Source organism: Megascapheus bottae, chromosome 13 (assembly GCF_031878675.1).
Source record: "Megascapheus bottae isolate mThoBot1 chromosome 13, mThoBot2.hap1, whole genome shotgun sequence".
Lineage (NCBI taxonomy): Eukaryota > Metazoa > Chordata > Mammalia > Rodentia > Geomyidae > Megascapheus > Megascapheus bottae.
This window is the reverse complement of record NC_143521.1, coordinates 16,243,663-16,258,578: the sequence shown is the minus strand read 5'-3', so window position 1 is coordinate 16,258,578 and position 14,916 is coordinate 16,243,663. Positions and strand designations below refer to the sequence as shown.

Below are 14,916 nucleotides of genomic sequence, written 5' to 3'. Positions count from 1 at the left end.
GATTGAGGCAGAAAAGAAATCCATTATAAATGCTTCAGGGAAGCTTCTTACATCTCTTAAAGATATTCCGTGTGAAAGTTTCTCCAGCCTCAGGCACCTTGTTGGTTAGCTTTTTGCCCCACCTTGGAAGAGGTGTCAACCTCCATAACAACGTTAATTATAATGGGCAATAAACGATAATGTCTGCCCGACCAAGGACCAAGAGGCTGTGGGAGTCTTCATTAAAACAACTGCACAACTACAACTTCTGAAGGAATGTTATTATAATGATTAGATGTTGTTATGTCCTCATCAATGCAGTTTTTTTATTGAAAAGTCTCTTCTTTGAACTTTTTTCCATTATAGAAAACTTGCACACAATGGCACAGGAAATCCTGCAGCCATCGTTCAGCTTCAACAGCTCAGCCTTTGCCCAGGTGGCAGCACCTCGTCCTTTTTTTTTTTTTTTTTTTAATTTGTTTTCTCTGTCAGCAAGATTTTAAAACAAACAACAGGGCACAATAGCACTTTACTGGTGACTTTCAATATACACCTTGATAATGTTCTAACTTGATTGCTATTATAAAACAGACACCGGACAAATAAAAGGAACTGGAACGCATTCATTTGGCGGAAGTGATTGCCACTGTGAAGGCGCCACCCGGTGCGAGGCATTCTTCCAGCGCAGGTGGAGGTGGTTCGGGGAGAACGAGCAGAGAAACCCAGGCCAGGTAACCGCAGGGCTTCAAAGCCGCCTAACCCCGAATACGCAATCAGGACCGCGGAGTTGCTAAGGCCTCAGAGGCAGAGAGAGAGGCTCGGTCCGGTGAGAGCCAATCAGAGGATTGCAGGGCCAGCCAGCCAGCCAATCCAGGACGGGATGGTTCATTTTTGGCCCCCCCCCCGCAATCTGCCGGCCCCACCCGCATCCAATCAGAGAGCCGGCTACTTTGGGCGGACTTTTCAAAACAGCGAAAACAAAACAAACCGGGGACCTTTAAAAGGCGCGATTCGACCAGGAAGGATCTCCTTCCGCAGTCACCCCACCTCCCCCTTCTTTCCTCCCGCTCCGCGTCCATCGTGGAATAAACGGGTCGTCCGGATTACCATGCTGTGCTCCGTAAAGCCAAAGAGAGCCGTGGGACGGCCCAAAGAGAGGCTGGACCCAGTGGCTCGGAGGAGGGACTCTTTTTCAAGGTCTGTTAGGCAGGGGCGGATCCCTCCGCGGCGAGTCACGTGCCCCGCCCCCTTAGGGGCGTCGCAAACTCAAAACGAAAACAAGGGGTTTGCTGGGGCCGCGCCGGGGCTGCGGCGGGGCCGGCGGACGCGGAGGGCTTGGGGGGCCGGCGTTGCGCCCGGGGTGCGCCGAGGGTGCGCGCGCCGGGAGCGGGATGAGGCCGAAATTGTGAGGCCCGGGCTGTGAGGCCGGGGCGGCGGGGGCAGGAGAAGAAGGGTTGGATGCCCGCTCCGGGGCATCGCTGAGGCGGCGGGCCCCCGACCTCCGGGACGGGCTCGGACGCCCGGCTCGCCTGTCCGCCCCGGACCGAGGCGCCGGGGCAGGTGGAGGCGCGTCTCAGGCACGGTGAGTGGGGCCGCCCGGGCCGGCTCTGGCTTTCTTTGTTCGTGGTCGGGACGCGGTGGAGGTGGGGAGGGGCGGTCCGGGCGTCGGGATTGCCGTCCGCCGTCAACCCCGGCCCCGACTCTCCCGGGACGTCCCGCGATGGAGACGCTCGGCGGAGGGCCCGGCTCTGCCCGGCTCTCACCTCCCCTGGTCCCGGTGGCTGACTCGGTGGCTGCGGTGGGGGTTGACAGCCCCCACGGCTCCTGGTACTCTCGGAACCCCGTTCCCTCGGCGGGTGAACTGGGACCGCTTGGGCCTGGGGCCGCTTGGTTTTCCGTTCCCTGACCCCGGTCGGCTGGGACACGCCCCCCTCCAAAAAAAGGGGGTGCTTGCCACTTGGGTCCTGGGGGAGCCGACCGGGAAAAGTCGGGGACCCGGCTCCAGCCAGGGGGTTCCTGCGCTGGGTTGCCCAGGCGGGGCGGAGCTTCCAAGTCTCCTCCCTCCGGTTCTTTGTTCAGTCGGGAGACTCCCCCCCCCCCACCATTGTGTCAAGCCTCACCCCGCTTCCGTGATTCCACCCCCCGCCCCCATGATACGAATTCACTGCCGTCTCAGGGCTGAAGCCCCCCCTCCCCCACAGATGCAGGTGGGGAGGACGCCACCGCCGCCTGGGGAGTTTCCTGTTTGTGAAAGGCCCTTCCTTGGCCCAGCCGGCCAGTTTGATCCGGTGCTGGCCGGCGGACGTGACCGCGGTGCCTCCGCCGCCACACCTCCTCCTCTGGTGGGGGCGGATTCCCACGGGGCTCGACGTGACTGATCGCCCTCACCCACTCCTGCCCACATGTGGGGCCACCCCTTGTCCCTGGTCTTCTCAGCCCCACTCTCCTGGCGTCACCCCCGGGTTGTTCTCAACCTTCCGTGCGTGTCTTGGCCGCAGATGAAGGATCTGGGGACCGAGCACCCGGCAGGTGGTGAAAACGTCCAGCTCCTGGGATTGTTGAGCTTCTACCTGGAACAGGAGCAGAGATTCCAACCTCGAGAAAAAGGGCTGAGCCTGATCGAGGCTACCCCAGAGGTAAGTTTGTAGAAAACGTAAGATACCTAAGCAGCGGATTGCAGTTCAGAGGAAATACTCCCAGCTCCCAATTGAGATCAAAGCCTATAAAGTTAGTCCTCCAACTTTATTCTCTACCAGGATTGTGCTTTGGTTTCTTATTAGCAACAATGGAAGTAATAGGAAGTATTGAAATACTTCATCAAATGTTGTCCTTTAATTCATACCCTAAGCCTCTGTGTATGAGACATTTATAATAGCAAATATTTTTTGGCAGTCCTGGGGTTTAAATCTGCATTGCCCTTGTCAAACAGGTGCTTTGCTGCTGAGCCATATCTCCAGCCCTGTTGTATATTTTATAAAAAGCAGGATTTACATCTTACATCTGTGACATGTATTGCTTTAGGTAGCCGATACTAGGTGAATCTTTGTTTTCTCGAATTCATTCTAACAAAACAATTAACTTTGATGCTTGGTTTTCATTGCAGAATGATAATGCCTTGTGTTCAAGATTGAGAAATGCCAAAGTAGAAGATTTAAGGAGTTTAGCCAACTTCTTTGGATCTTGCACTGAAACTTTTGTCCTGGCTGTCAATATTTTGGACAGGTTTCTGGCTCTTATGAAGGTATTTAATGGTTTTATGGTCCATCTTTTTATTTTTAATCTCTACATGCCCTTGTGCCTAAGCACACAAGAGTTCAAAAAGCATCAAAAGAATGCAATGAAGTCTTTTGTACATAAATATTTCCAATAATGAACATTAGTGGTAAAAAGACTACAAAGAGGTGGTTCTTAGGTCTTTTATTAGGTTTTGCTGTACCCATTCAATTCTTTTCTCTTGGAAAATATGCCAAAATGAAAATGATTGCTTTCTTAGGTATTCTCTGTATGTGGTGTGTTCCTCAAAATAATGTTTTCATTTCTTATGTTTTTGTTGGTGTTGCAGTGATTTAATACTGAATCTTGACAGATAATGAGAAATAGTATAGTAAAGGTGACCCACTGCCTTCCCACGAGTCTTTAAAGCAGAGAGTCACAGTGGTTACTAAAATGAGCAACTGTTAGAACAATGTGGTAATTCTTCTGCCTGTAGAATCACTGTCAGCTGCTGGGTCAGTTTTCAGGGCACAGGACAGGACAGCCATCTGCCCATAGCAGCCTGCCCATATGTCCCCACAATGCACAGACTATCTTTACTTTTTAGGCATAATGACACCGAAGAATGGAATGATTCCTACAGATGTTTTGTATAAGAAGATAAAGTATAGAAAGTATATTTATGTGTGTATACACATACAAACAAGTAGTATTTTTTTGTGTATGTTGGAGGGCTTTATTTTGAGGAAGAATGTGCTATTTAGAATCTCATTAAGTTTAAAATACAATATATAACTCATAACTAGAAATATAGACTTTGAACCTGCATTAAAAAACACTTCAGTTACATTTATTTAACCTTTTTAAAAAAATCAGATAAAGGGACCTGGAGTTTGGCCTAGTGGTAGAGTGCTTGCCTAGCATGCATGAAGACCCGGGTTCGATTCCTCGGTACCCCACATATATAGCAAAAAGCCGGAAGTGGTGCTGAGGCTCAAGTGGTAGAGCTCTATCCTTGAGAAAGTCCAAGGACAGTGCTCAAGCCCAGGACTGGAAAAAAAAAAAATCAGGTTAAGAAGGTCTAAATGTAAAAATGATATAATTGTAGGTAAGAAGTGTACAGAAGAGAAGAAGCTTTTGATTAAGAGAAGCATCATCACAGTATTCTTTTAAGTATCTGATTCACTAAATCACAGTGACAGTGGTTTAAAAAATCCCTTCCAATTTTTTGTAGGTGAAACCTAAGCATCTGTCTTGCATTGGTGTCTGTTGTTTTCTGCTGGCTGCTGGAATAGTGGAAGAGGAGTGTAATATCCCTTGTGTTCATGATGTGATCCGGATTAGTCAGTGTAAATGCACTGCTTCTGACATTAAGCGGATGGAAAAAATAATTTCAGAAAAGTTGCACTATGAATTGGAAGCTACTACTGCCTTAAACTTTTTGCACTTATACCATACGATTGTACTTTGTCACACTTCAGAACGGTGAGATTAACTATATTATGCAAATACTTTGACTACTGCTATAACTAAAAGTTTAGAATACCAGGAAGAAGGTATTTTTATACCCTCTACACTCACAACTGGGAGTGTTAATGACAAGTCCTTGAAGTCATTTAAAGTTATGAGTATAATGAATCGTTGTTCTTTCTTTACATTGCATAGGAAAGAAATACTGAGCCTTGATAAACTAGAAGCCCAGCTAAAAGCTTGCCACTGCCGACTTGTCTTTTCAAAAGCAAAAGTAAGTCTAAGTCTTAATTACAGGTGTCTCACAGTTTTGACTTTTGTTTTGAATTTTAAAAAAATACTATTATTGTTTTTTTTTTAGCCATCTATATTAGCTCTGTGCCTTCTCAATTTGGAAGTAGAAACTTTAAAGTCCGTTGAATTACTGGAAACTCTCCTACATGTTAAAAAACATTCCAAGGTAATTATCTTCTGTCCTTATTTTGTTCTCTAAAGCAAAATTCTTTCCTGAGATTTCATTTTTTTCCCTTTTGGTGCCTTAAGTATTATCTGTACTTTGAGAGTCTATATACTACTGTATTCAATTTTCTTGTGTCATAAGTGTTGTAGTTCTCAGGGCGCAGACAGTATTAGCTGGAAGGAAACTGGCCATAGTTGCCTACATTGCCATCTACAGATTGTTCCAGACTGCATACTAGGAAACAGAAAGGCAGACACTAATGAGATGATGGTAGGATAGTGTCCCTAACACCTGTAGGATTGTCATTGCTTCATCAGTAGCATGACTTAAAAATCACCAGTGATGTTTCTTTTCAAGCCTTTGAGGAAGGCCAATTCAGTCATTATCTGCAATTTTAGAAAAATACAAAACAAACTTTTCACTAATAATTTATTAATTTTTTTGCCAGTCCTGGGCTTGAGCTCAGGGCCTGAGCACTGTCCTTGGACTTTCTCAAGGCCAGAGCTCTACCACTTGAGCCTCAGCACCACTTCCAGCTTTTTTCTATGTAAGTGGTATTGAGGAGTCGAACCTGGATCTTCATGCTTGCTAGGCAAGCACTCTACCACTAGGCCAAACTCCCAGCCCTATTCACTAATAATCTGGATGGGAAACTCTGAGGTATAACTTAAGATGGTATATTCTGTTTATTATTGTGTTTCATGCCAGATAATAGTGACTTTAAAAGTACTAGGGGGTTGTTAGTAAATAATCAGGGCAGGTCAGCAGAGACATTATGACAGAGAGATTGAAGGTTTGGACAGCAGAGGATTATGGCTAAGAAACTGGTGGGACTGGGTCAGTTTGAAAAAAAAGTTCAAGTTAGGCTGGCTGACAAATGTCAATCGAGGCGAATGTCAAACAGGAATAAGGATATTCAAACTAATTTTGGAAACTGAGCATGCAAATGAGGTAAGGAATCATAAGTAATCAAGATTTGACCTAGAGATGGAGAGAATATGGGCATCATTGAAAGAAACTTGGGAAAAGTTAATTTGTTATGAGAGAAGTGTGATTTTTAGGGTCTTCTTTACTCAGATAGTTGCCTTTGCAGCTCAAAAGATAAACTGTATTAGACATGAGATTTGGAGTTTCTCATGAAGGAATAGTTGAAACCTTTGCTTAGAGGTCATTTGAAGCTCTTGGGTTTTCATCATTGGTTTTCCCCTGCTTAGAGACCAAGTAAAGGAAGGTCTGTGCAGACTAGAGGACTGTTGGGTTGAAAAGAAGTTTTGAAGAAAGAGGTGCCCAAGAGTGCTGATTTTTTTAAATTATAATTATAAAGGTGATAAACATTGGGGTTTTACAGTTACATAAGTCCTGTAAAGCCTTCTTTCTGGGCAATTATCACCCTTTCTCTTCCAATATTGCCAAGTTTTGATGAAAAGTTTAGTATAATGAAAACAAAGAGGTCACTGACATCTCAGAGGTGATGCCAGCAAAGTGGGAAGAAAAGAGTGGTAGAAACCAGGATATAGGGGTAGGGGAAATGGTCTAGATGAAAGAAAATCTGTGGTAGCATAGGCCTTTAATTTCAACACTGTGGAGGCAGAGAAGCAGGAGGATCAAGAGTTCAGTGCCAGCCTGGATTACAGTGTGAATTTGAGGCCAACTTATGCTACAATAAGACACTGTCCCAAAAAACCAGTCTTCACTTGTGGAAGCCTATATGGTGGGAAACATTTCGTTGGGGACATTTAGTTTTTGTTTTAGTCATAGTGTTCTTTTCATCTGCGCTTTATAGCGATAGTAATTTAGGGAAGCATCATCAGTCAGTGTAAGTTTCTGTCCAACAAATGGAAACATTCTTCCATGATTAGAGGAACAATGTATTTGGGGAAACTCCTTTCAGATTGCCGACCTCTTCCCCTTTGTAGGTAGTGTCATAATATAACTATTATTAGCAAACCAAAAAGTGGTTTGTTACAGAAACAGAAGGAATTTTGAATTCCTTTGCACTGCTGATTGTTAAAGAATGTATTGGTAGTTGCTTTAATAGACAGTTTGTTTTTAGACCAGTGTGTTTTCTTAGAGTAAGAAAACCTGTGTGTGTGATCCTATGTACATTACATTTAGTTTTGGCTGCTCATTCTAGCCACTTGGGAGACTTAGAAAACTCCTGACTCCTAGGTCATACTCTATATGGATTAAATCAGACTGTCTGGGTGTGAGAGCAGTTACCAACATTTTTTACAGATCATCTGCTTATTCTGAGATGTAGTAAGGTTTGGAAACCTTGTAGATTCTGTAACTTTTTTTTTTTTTTTTAGATTAATGACACGGAGTTCTTTTACTGGAGGGAGTTAGTTTCCAAATGCCTCGCAGAATATTCTTCTCCTGAATGTTGCAAACCAGATCTTAAGAAGTTGGTTTGGATTGTTTCAAGGCGCACGGCCCAGAACCTTCACAACAGCTACTACAGCGTTCCTGAGCTGCCAACTATCCCAGAGGGGGGCTGCTTGGATGAAAGTGAAAGGTAAGCAAGCATCCTGACTCATTAGACTTCTGCAAACTCCATGTTAATAAGTGTAATACTAGAAAATAAGGCATCAGGAAATGCCCTGCTCCACTGTCATCAGCAGTAGTTTCAATTAAAATACTGAGTTATGAACCTCACCTTTAAAATCTCATTTTTTTCTTACCTCGTTTACCTCAACTCTTCGAAATATAGTTCAGTTATTAAAAACAAAAACATCTAGGTGCTAAGTGCTGGTACCCTCCATACCTACGACCTTAGCTACTCTAGATTGAGATTGGAAGGATGGTGGTGTGAGGTCACCCTGAGAAAAGTTTCTAAGACCCCCATCTTAGCTAGTTGTTTCCAGGATGCGGTGATGCAGCTATGTGCGAAGCGGAGATTGGGTGGATCATTGTTCTACAATACTCAGGGCAGAATGTTCACAAGACACCATCCCAGTAGAAAAAAGCTGGGTGTGGTGGGAAGTATAAAGGAAAACCCCAATTTAGCTGTCCAGCAAAAACCAAGACCCTATCTCAGAAACAACTAGATCAAAAAGGCCGGAAGTCGTGGTTCCAGCAGAAAAGTATCTGCATAGCACATATAAGCCCCGAGTTCAAAACCCATTACCACCAAAAAGCCCAAAGCAAAACAACAATAGAGTGGCAGCCATGCCACTCTATTAATGTTACATTATGCCATCAAGTACCCTGTTGCCAATGGACAGACTTCCATGGGTGTTCCAACAACTTTAGATGTCATTGTCTGGTTATTTTATTCCAGAGAGGGACTACCAGGAGTTCCAGCTTCATATCCTGTCATTTTCTTGCTTTAGTATTTGAGTAATCACTGATGCAATTATTGATATAAGACATTTATCAGATTATGGGATGGGAGATAGATTGTAGTTTAGCATTTTGGATTTATAATACTTAGTATTCTGCAGTTACTGCTAAATTATCAAACCAAACTATTAAAACAAGTTTAAGTAAACTGTCAAAACAAGTTATGAATTGGTATGTAATTATTTGGTAAAAAGTACACTTCTTTTAAAAAGTCTGTTTTCTAATAAGATTATAATTGGCTTTCCTTTAGGAGTTCCTTAGACATTAAAGTTTGGCTCTCTAAATTAAAGATTAACTATTGAATATAAAGTCGTAACGCTAGAGATACCCATGTCGACTAACAGCAGCTATTTTATTTTGCCCATAAACATTTGTGCATTTGAAGCCATGACACCGGCTTTGTTTCTCTTTCTCTTCAGTGAGGACTCTTGTGAAGACATGAGTTGTGGAGAAGAGAGTCTCAGCAGCTCTCCACCTTGTGATCAAGAGTGCACCTTCTTTTTTGACTTCAAAGTGGCACAAACCCTGTGCTTTCCGTCTTAGAACTCTGCTGTGTGTTAGAGTCGAAAGTATGTGTACCAGTTTCAAAGCAATAAATGGGGGAGTAGGTAGTTTTCTGGTTCAGCCCCCATCTAGGCAGGGATTACTTAAGACTGGAATACCTACCTTCTATTTATTATTCAGATCAGATCTGGCCTATTTTCATATTTAATCCTAAGCCATCAAATGGGTTAGTGCCTCAATTTAACAATACTTTAGACATTGGCACTTTATTTTTCTTGTTGAGATCTTTAGCTACTTTGGGGAAGAGGGAAGGTGCTGATACCTTTGTTACTTTTCAAGAAGATTTTTAAAGATGAATAGTGTATCTTAACCTTGAACTTTTTATAAAGCCATCAGGTGTCTAGTTAACAGATTGGAAGCTGCAAGTGCTTCCTTTCAGGACAATGGATAATCCTGGGGTGGTTTGTCTTAGATTTCCTCTCCCTGAATCCTCAGAACAGAGACTGCACAGTATCTTGGATGTCAAATGTTATGTTGTCCATTTGTTTTTCAAATGGTCAGCCTACTGTCTGATTCAGAGTCTATAAATTAAGGAAAGTATTGACATTTCGGTGAACTTTGCTTTGTAATGTCTTCATAAAGGTTCTGCTAAAGCAGAAATAAATGTTAGGCTAGCACTGTTAGATAGCTGCATTCTTAAAGCTTAAGTATTGTCCAGCTATAGTATTATAATTTAACATTATTAAAAATCCATAATTTGCTAGTTTTGCATGCACCTGTATAAGAGTAGACAGGAATTGAGCAGGGCTAGGTACCAAGGGAATTGATAACTGTTGATTTAGTAGCAAATTTTATCTCCTTTTCTTACATTAGGAAATGTCTGCATGGTTACATTTCTTTAATTCACATTTCAGAATAATGTATTATTGTATGGGTGCCAAGATTTGAATATGAAGTGAAAAGAGCCCAAGTGTTCATAGTATTACAGTTTTACACCAATTGCTGTGATTATACAGCCATGAAAATGGGGATATATTAACTCTGTACACATAAGATTTTTGTACAGAGAACTTTTAACTTTTTAGATTGTATATGAAAATGTAAATCTTTTAAAATGTATATAAAATGCTGTATTTTTTTTACTCTGTGTGTGATAATCTAGGCATTGCATGTAAATATAATTTATTGTGTACTCTGTATTATAATGAGACATTGATGGCTTACATTTATTTTGGTAAGTCAACATCCCTTGGATGTTCCCTGAGGTGGGTCTTTTGAAGTGACGATAGCTTATAACTCCAAATAAAAATTAATTCTCCTTGTTTGCCATTATATTGTGTTTTAAAATCTTGTTTCTTTTTGGTGGGGGTGGGGTGGTGGTAGTGCTGAGTTTGGCCTGGTGCTTATTCATCTTGCTTGCTCAGCTTGCTTACTTGCTGGGCTGGAATTATATCACTTGAACCATACTTCCAGCCCAACTTTTTGCTTGTTAATGGGAACTCTAGGGTCTTGTAGACTTTTCTGCTCAGGCTGGCTTTTGAAACTCAATCTTCTGGATCTCAGCCTCCTGAGTGCCGAGGCTTATAGGTGTGAGCCACTGATTTCTGCATTTTTCTTTTTTCTTTTTTTGGGGGGGATACTGGGAATTGATCCCAGGAAGTCGCTAGGCAAATGTTTTGCCACTGAGCTTACATTACAGACCTGGATTCAGTTTTTAAACTATGATTATTTTGGTAAAAGTGCTTGCAGAGAAGGCTCAGAGGGCTGGAAATGCCTTCTGACTAGTTATAAACTGTTATAGGTAGCGGTTTCTCACCAAAGCTTGGGTCAACCTTGGAAATACCAAAAGTAAATCCTGAGAATTGATTATTGTTGGTGATTTATTGTTTAAGCGCTACTAACCTCTGGCTTTGGAGATGTCTTGGTAAATTTCAGGGTTAAAAATTTTTTTTTAATGTGAAAATTCCCCATTTGGTCATTTAATTTGGTTTCTCCTCCCCCCCCATATTGGGAATTGAACTTGGGGCCTTGCTGCTAGGCAGATATTCTATTACTCAACCCATGCTTTTTAGTCCTCCCCCAACTGGATTACGTGACTGTTTCCTCTACTTGGCTAGAAAAGTAGGATTTACTGAAAGTTATTTTCATGTAATTCCTCTTTTTCTCTCTGGAGACATGGGCATGGTTTCCTGCCTTCTCCAGGAAGACTCTGAGGAAGAACTAACTGAGTGACTTTGGTAACTAGTGGACAAGTTACCCTGCTTTCATGTTTTTACTTAAATGTAAAAGTTACTTGCTTTCAATACCTTATGATCCTCTTTAGTCTTCCAGGTTTGCATTGCAAAAAACTTAGCAAGGCTACATCTAAACCAATAAGCCAGCTGGGGCTGTGGCCCCAGCTATGCAGGAGGCAATAAGTAGGAGAATCCAGGGCCAGGCTGTCTCAGGCAGATTTGAAACTATCCAACAACAACAACAAAAGAAAGGTATGTCTGGGAGCTACCCCAGTGCAGGAATAAAGGCAGCAGGAACAAGACAGGTAGAGATTGACAGGCCTGGTCCTTTCTCTGAGAACTATCGAGAGATGTGCAGACAAGTGCAGGAATGAGTTGTACATTCATGTGCCATTCAATCAAGTAGCTTTCCCGAGACTATGATAAAATGGAGACTATGATAAAATTGAGATCAAAGGGTGAGGGAATGCTACTCTTGGCTTCATATTCTCTCCCTCCCCTGCCGTTTGGCAACAGATTGGCTGTTTCTGGTTTTGGTGGAATTACTAGTTTTGGTGGAATTACTTTGGCTGTGGTATATGTCTACTACTTCTGTTCCAGTGTGGTAAGGATTGTGCCAGGTCCCTGAGTCTCTGCACATTTGACAGGAAGTGAGTTAGTTTTCAGTCACCTCTCTAACTCAGGCTAAGTACAGAGATCTTAGCTGGACATGAAGTCAGGGCAATTTGAACCACTGTCATGATCTGACCTCTGCCTTTTATCCTTCACTGCCTTTATCTTAACTTATGTCTCAACATGCTTCCATGCGTCATCTCCCCACCACGCTGGCAAACTGTCACCCTACTTAGATAACCCATCTACATTTTTTGTGTCAATAGTGGCTCTTACACTCGAGGCCTGGGTGCTGTCCCTTAGCTTTGTCATTGAAGGCTGGCACAGCTCTACTTGAGGCACAGCTCTGCTTTTGGCTTTTTCTCGGTTAATTTGAGATAAAAAGATTTGTCTGTCTAGGCTAGCCACTTGAATGTTTATATGAAATAAGGCATTATACTTTGAATTTGTCACTTTTGAAATCTGGTTTGATAGTTATTTATTACCAGAAATAATAAATGACTTCTGTTTGTTTTTAGCAGATCAATTTGTAGGATAGATAGCTTCTCACTATGGTAAATGTTCTCATTCTTGGTATACAAGTGACTCTTCCCATCAGTGAATGGAGTCTGTTTCACAAGGCTGGCCTTGTGATTGGCTTTGCGTATTAAAATGAAGAAGACACTCAGTGTATAGCTTAAGCCTTGGCTTTAAGAGAACTGGCTAGCAGCCACCTTTTCATCCCTTTTGGAAGGTAATGCCAGGCTGCGGAGAGGAGAGGCCTGTAGAGAGAGAAATAAGTCCTGTTTTATTTCAAGGGGTTTTTGTAAAATAAAATGGAGACATAAAATGGTCAAGTGGTGATCTGAGTGGTAAGATTCCAGATGATTCTTTTTCAAAAATGATGACCACCTGTAGCTTTTTCTTTTGTTTTTGTCCTTAAAATGGATTTGAAAGTGGGTTTACATTATTTCTGTTTCGTTGTTTTTATTATGGTACTGAGATTTGAACTCAATGCCTTGAGTTTGCTAGGCAGCCACTTTATCACTTGATAGCCATACCCCCTAGCCTTTTTTTTCGTTCATTTTCCTTTATTTTAGGTAAGGTCTCATGTTTTTGCCTAGGGCTGGCATCAGAATGCAGTTATGCCACCCAAGTAGTTGAAGCCATTGGGGGTGTGAGCGAATGCACCTGAGCTGTTTTCACAGAAGCCTAAATGAACCATAAAAAAAACCACTGCAGCACTTCTATTCTGCCTTTGATGAAAATCCTTCATGGCTTCTCACAGTTGGCATTGCATCAAGTTCACAAACCTTTCTGTGACTTACTAGACCCTTCTTGGTGAGTCCCTGCTGCCTTTTCAGGCTCTTCTCATGGCATCCATACACAAATGCATGCAGTTCCTTCCTCTTGTCACATTGTCACTCATTTGAGTATCTTTATGTGTACCGATTCCTCTGGCTGAAACCCCAGTTACCCTCATTAAGTGACAAATTCCTACCCACGTACCTTTGGAGGCTTTTCCTTCAAATGAATGCATCCATTCACTTGGTCACTCACCCACTGAATACGTGAGGTGTCTTGTAGGCCATATAACTCAGTAAATGCTTGCTATATAACACCAAACATGGCATACACTGTCCCTGCCACAAGGAAGCTTATAGTCCAGTGTTAGGACCTCCAATGCATAGAAATCAACCCATTTTTTTTTAAAAAGCCATACTAGGAACAGAACTCAAGGCCTCGCATTTGAAAGCCAAGTGCTCTGCCACAGAGCCATGTCCCTAGCCCCATATTTGCATTAGGTATTTTCCAGCTAGAATCTTGCTTTTTATTCCCTTCTACTTGTGTTTCCCCTTGTCACTGAGGATAAGTGGCCTGTACCACCTTGCCAAGCCACTGGTTAAGATGGAGTCTTGGAAATTTTTTTTATATTTTTTATTGTATTTAATAAAAGGGTTACATGATCTTTGCCAGATAGATGGTGCATTAATTCACATACATTGATACCCTTCCACATGTCTTGGTCCCCATTACCCTCCCTACCCCCCTCTTGGTTCTCCCCCTTCCCTGTCCAATTAGTCTTGGAAATTTTTATACACTGTTTTTCCTTTGAAACATGATTGATTTCCTGATTTCTGCCTTCCAAGTAGCTAGGATTTTACAGGCTACCACACATAAACAGCATAACTTTTTTATTGTAAAGATGATTCACAGAGGGGTTATAGTTACATACATAAGGCCCTGAGTACATTTCTTTTTGAATAGTGCTATCTCCTTCCTCATTTTCACCCATCACCCCACTCCATCCCGCCCCCCACATTGTAAAGTTCATTTCCAACATAGTGTCAGGGGAGTATCACTGTTGCATCCGTTTATCCTTTGTCCCACTATTACTGTGATTCCCCCGCCTTTCTCCAAATCAGATAAACTTATATACAAGACAAGTATATAGAAACCAAACACAGTAACAACAGGCAATTCACCAAAGGAACAAAAAAAAAGAGAAAGAATTGCAAATAGTACACACACACACACACACAGAAAAAAAATTTCTATTTCTTGAACTTCATTTCAAAGAGCATTATTTTATATAGTCCTATGCACATAGCTATTGTGATCCTCTATTAAGAATATCCTAGACATAGTCTAGATATTACAAATGAGGAAACAATGCAGTAGCACAACCATGTTCATTATAGCCTTATTTACCATATCTAAGATGTGGAATCAGCCCAGATGGCACTCGGTAGATGAATGGGTCATAGGAGAATAGGAGAGCTCAATGTTTAGTCTTTTTTTTTTTTTAGTTGGTCATGGGGCTTGAACTCAGGGCCTGGTCTCTGTCCTTGAGCTCTTCAGCTCATGGCTAGTGTTCTACCACTTTGAGCCACCGCACCACTTCCAGTTTTCTGGTGTGTGTATGTGCACATGTGTGTATTCTGTAACTTTGCCATAATAGAAAACCGTTTTGGTGAAGTTTGTTCACTGTTTTGTTTGTTTTCCCTTTACCTGTTTTACTATTTGTTATCTAACATAATAAATCCCACTTACCTATCTAGGCTTGAGATTTTTTTCCAATAGCATTCATATATCTGTGGTGTATCCTCTTGCCTAAACTGT

The 14,916-nt window shown here is 42.3% G+C and overlaps 1 protein-coding gene across 2 annotated transcripts in view; it reads left to right on the top strand.

Annotated features, from left to right (window-relative positions):
* Positions 1-10,300, top strand: part of Ccng2 (cyclin G2) — a 30,514-nt gene extending 20,214 nt beyond the window's left edge. The window contains exons 2-9 of one of the 2 annotated variants that reach the window (XM_090343377.1): positions 571-710; positions 2,478-2,615; positions 3,083-3,220; positions 4,427-4,677; positions 4,858-4,936; positions 5,024-5,122; positions 7,432-7,637; positions 8,884-10,300. In XM_090343377.1, the coding sequence (XP_090199503.1) occupies positions 2,478-2,615; positions 3,083-3,220; positions 4,427-4,677; positions 4,858-4,936; positions 5,024-5,122; positions 7,432-7,637; positions 8,884-9,007 (1,035 nt within the window). In that variant the 5' untranslated portion in view covers positions 571-710 and the 3' untranslated portion in view covers positions 9,008-10,300. Of the gene's footprint in view, positions 1-570; positions 711-1,250; positions 1,562-2,477; positions 2,616-3,082; positions 3,221-4,426; positions 4,678-4,857; positions 4,937-5,023; positions 5,123-7,431; positions 7,638-8,883 lie in introns of those variants that run through there. The other variant, XM_090343376.1, reaches the window with a different exon arrangement.
* The last annotated feature ends 4,616 nt before the right edge of the window (positions 10,301-14,916 follow it).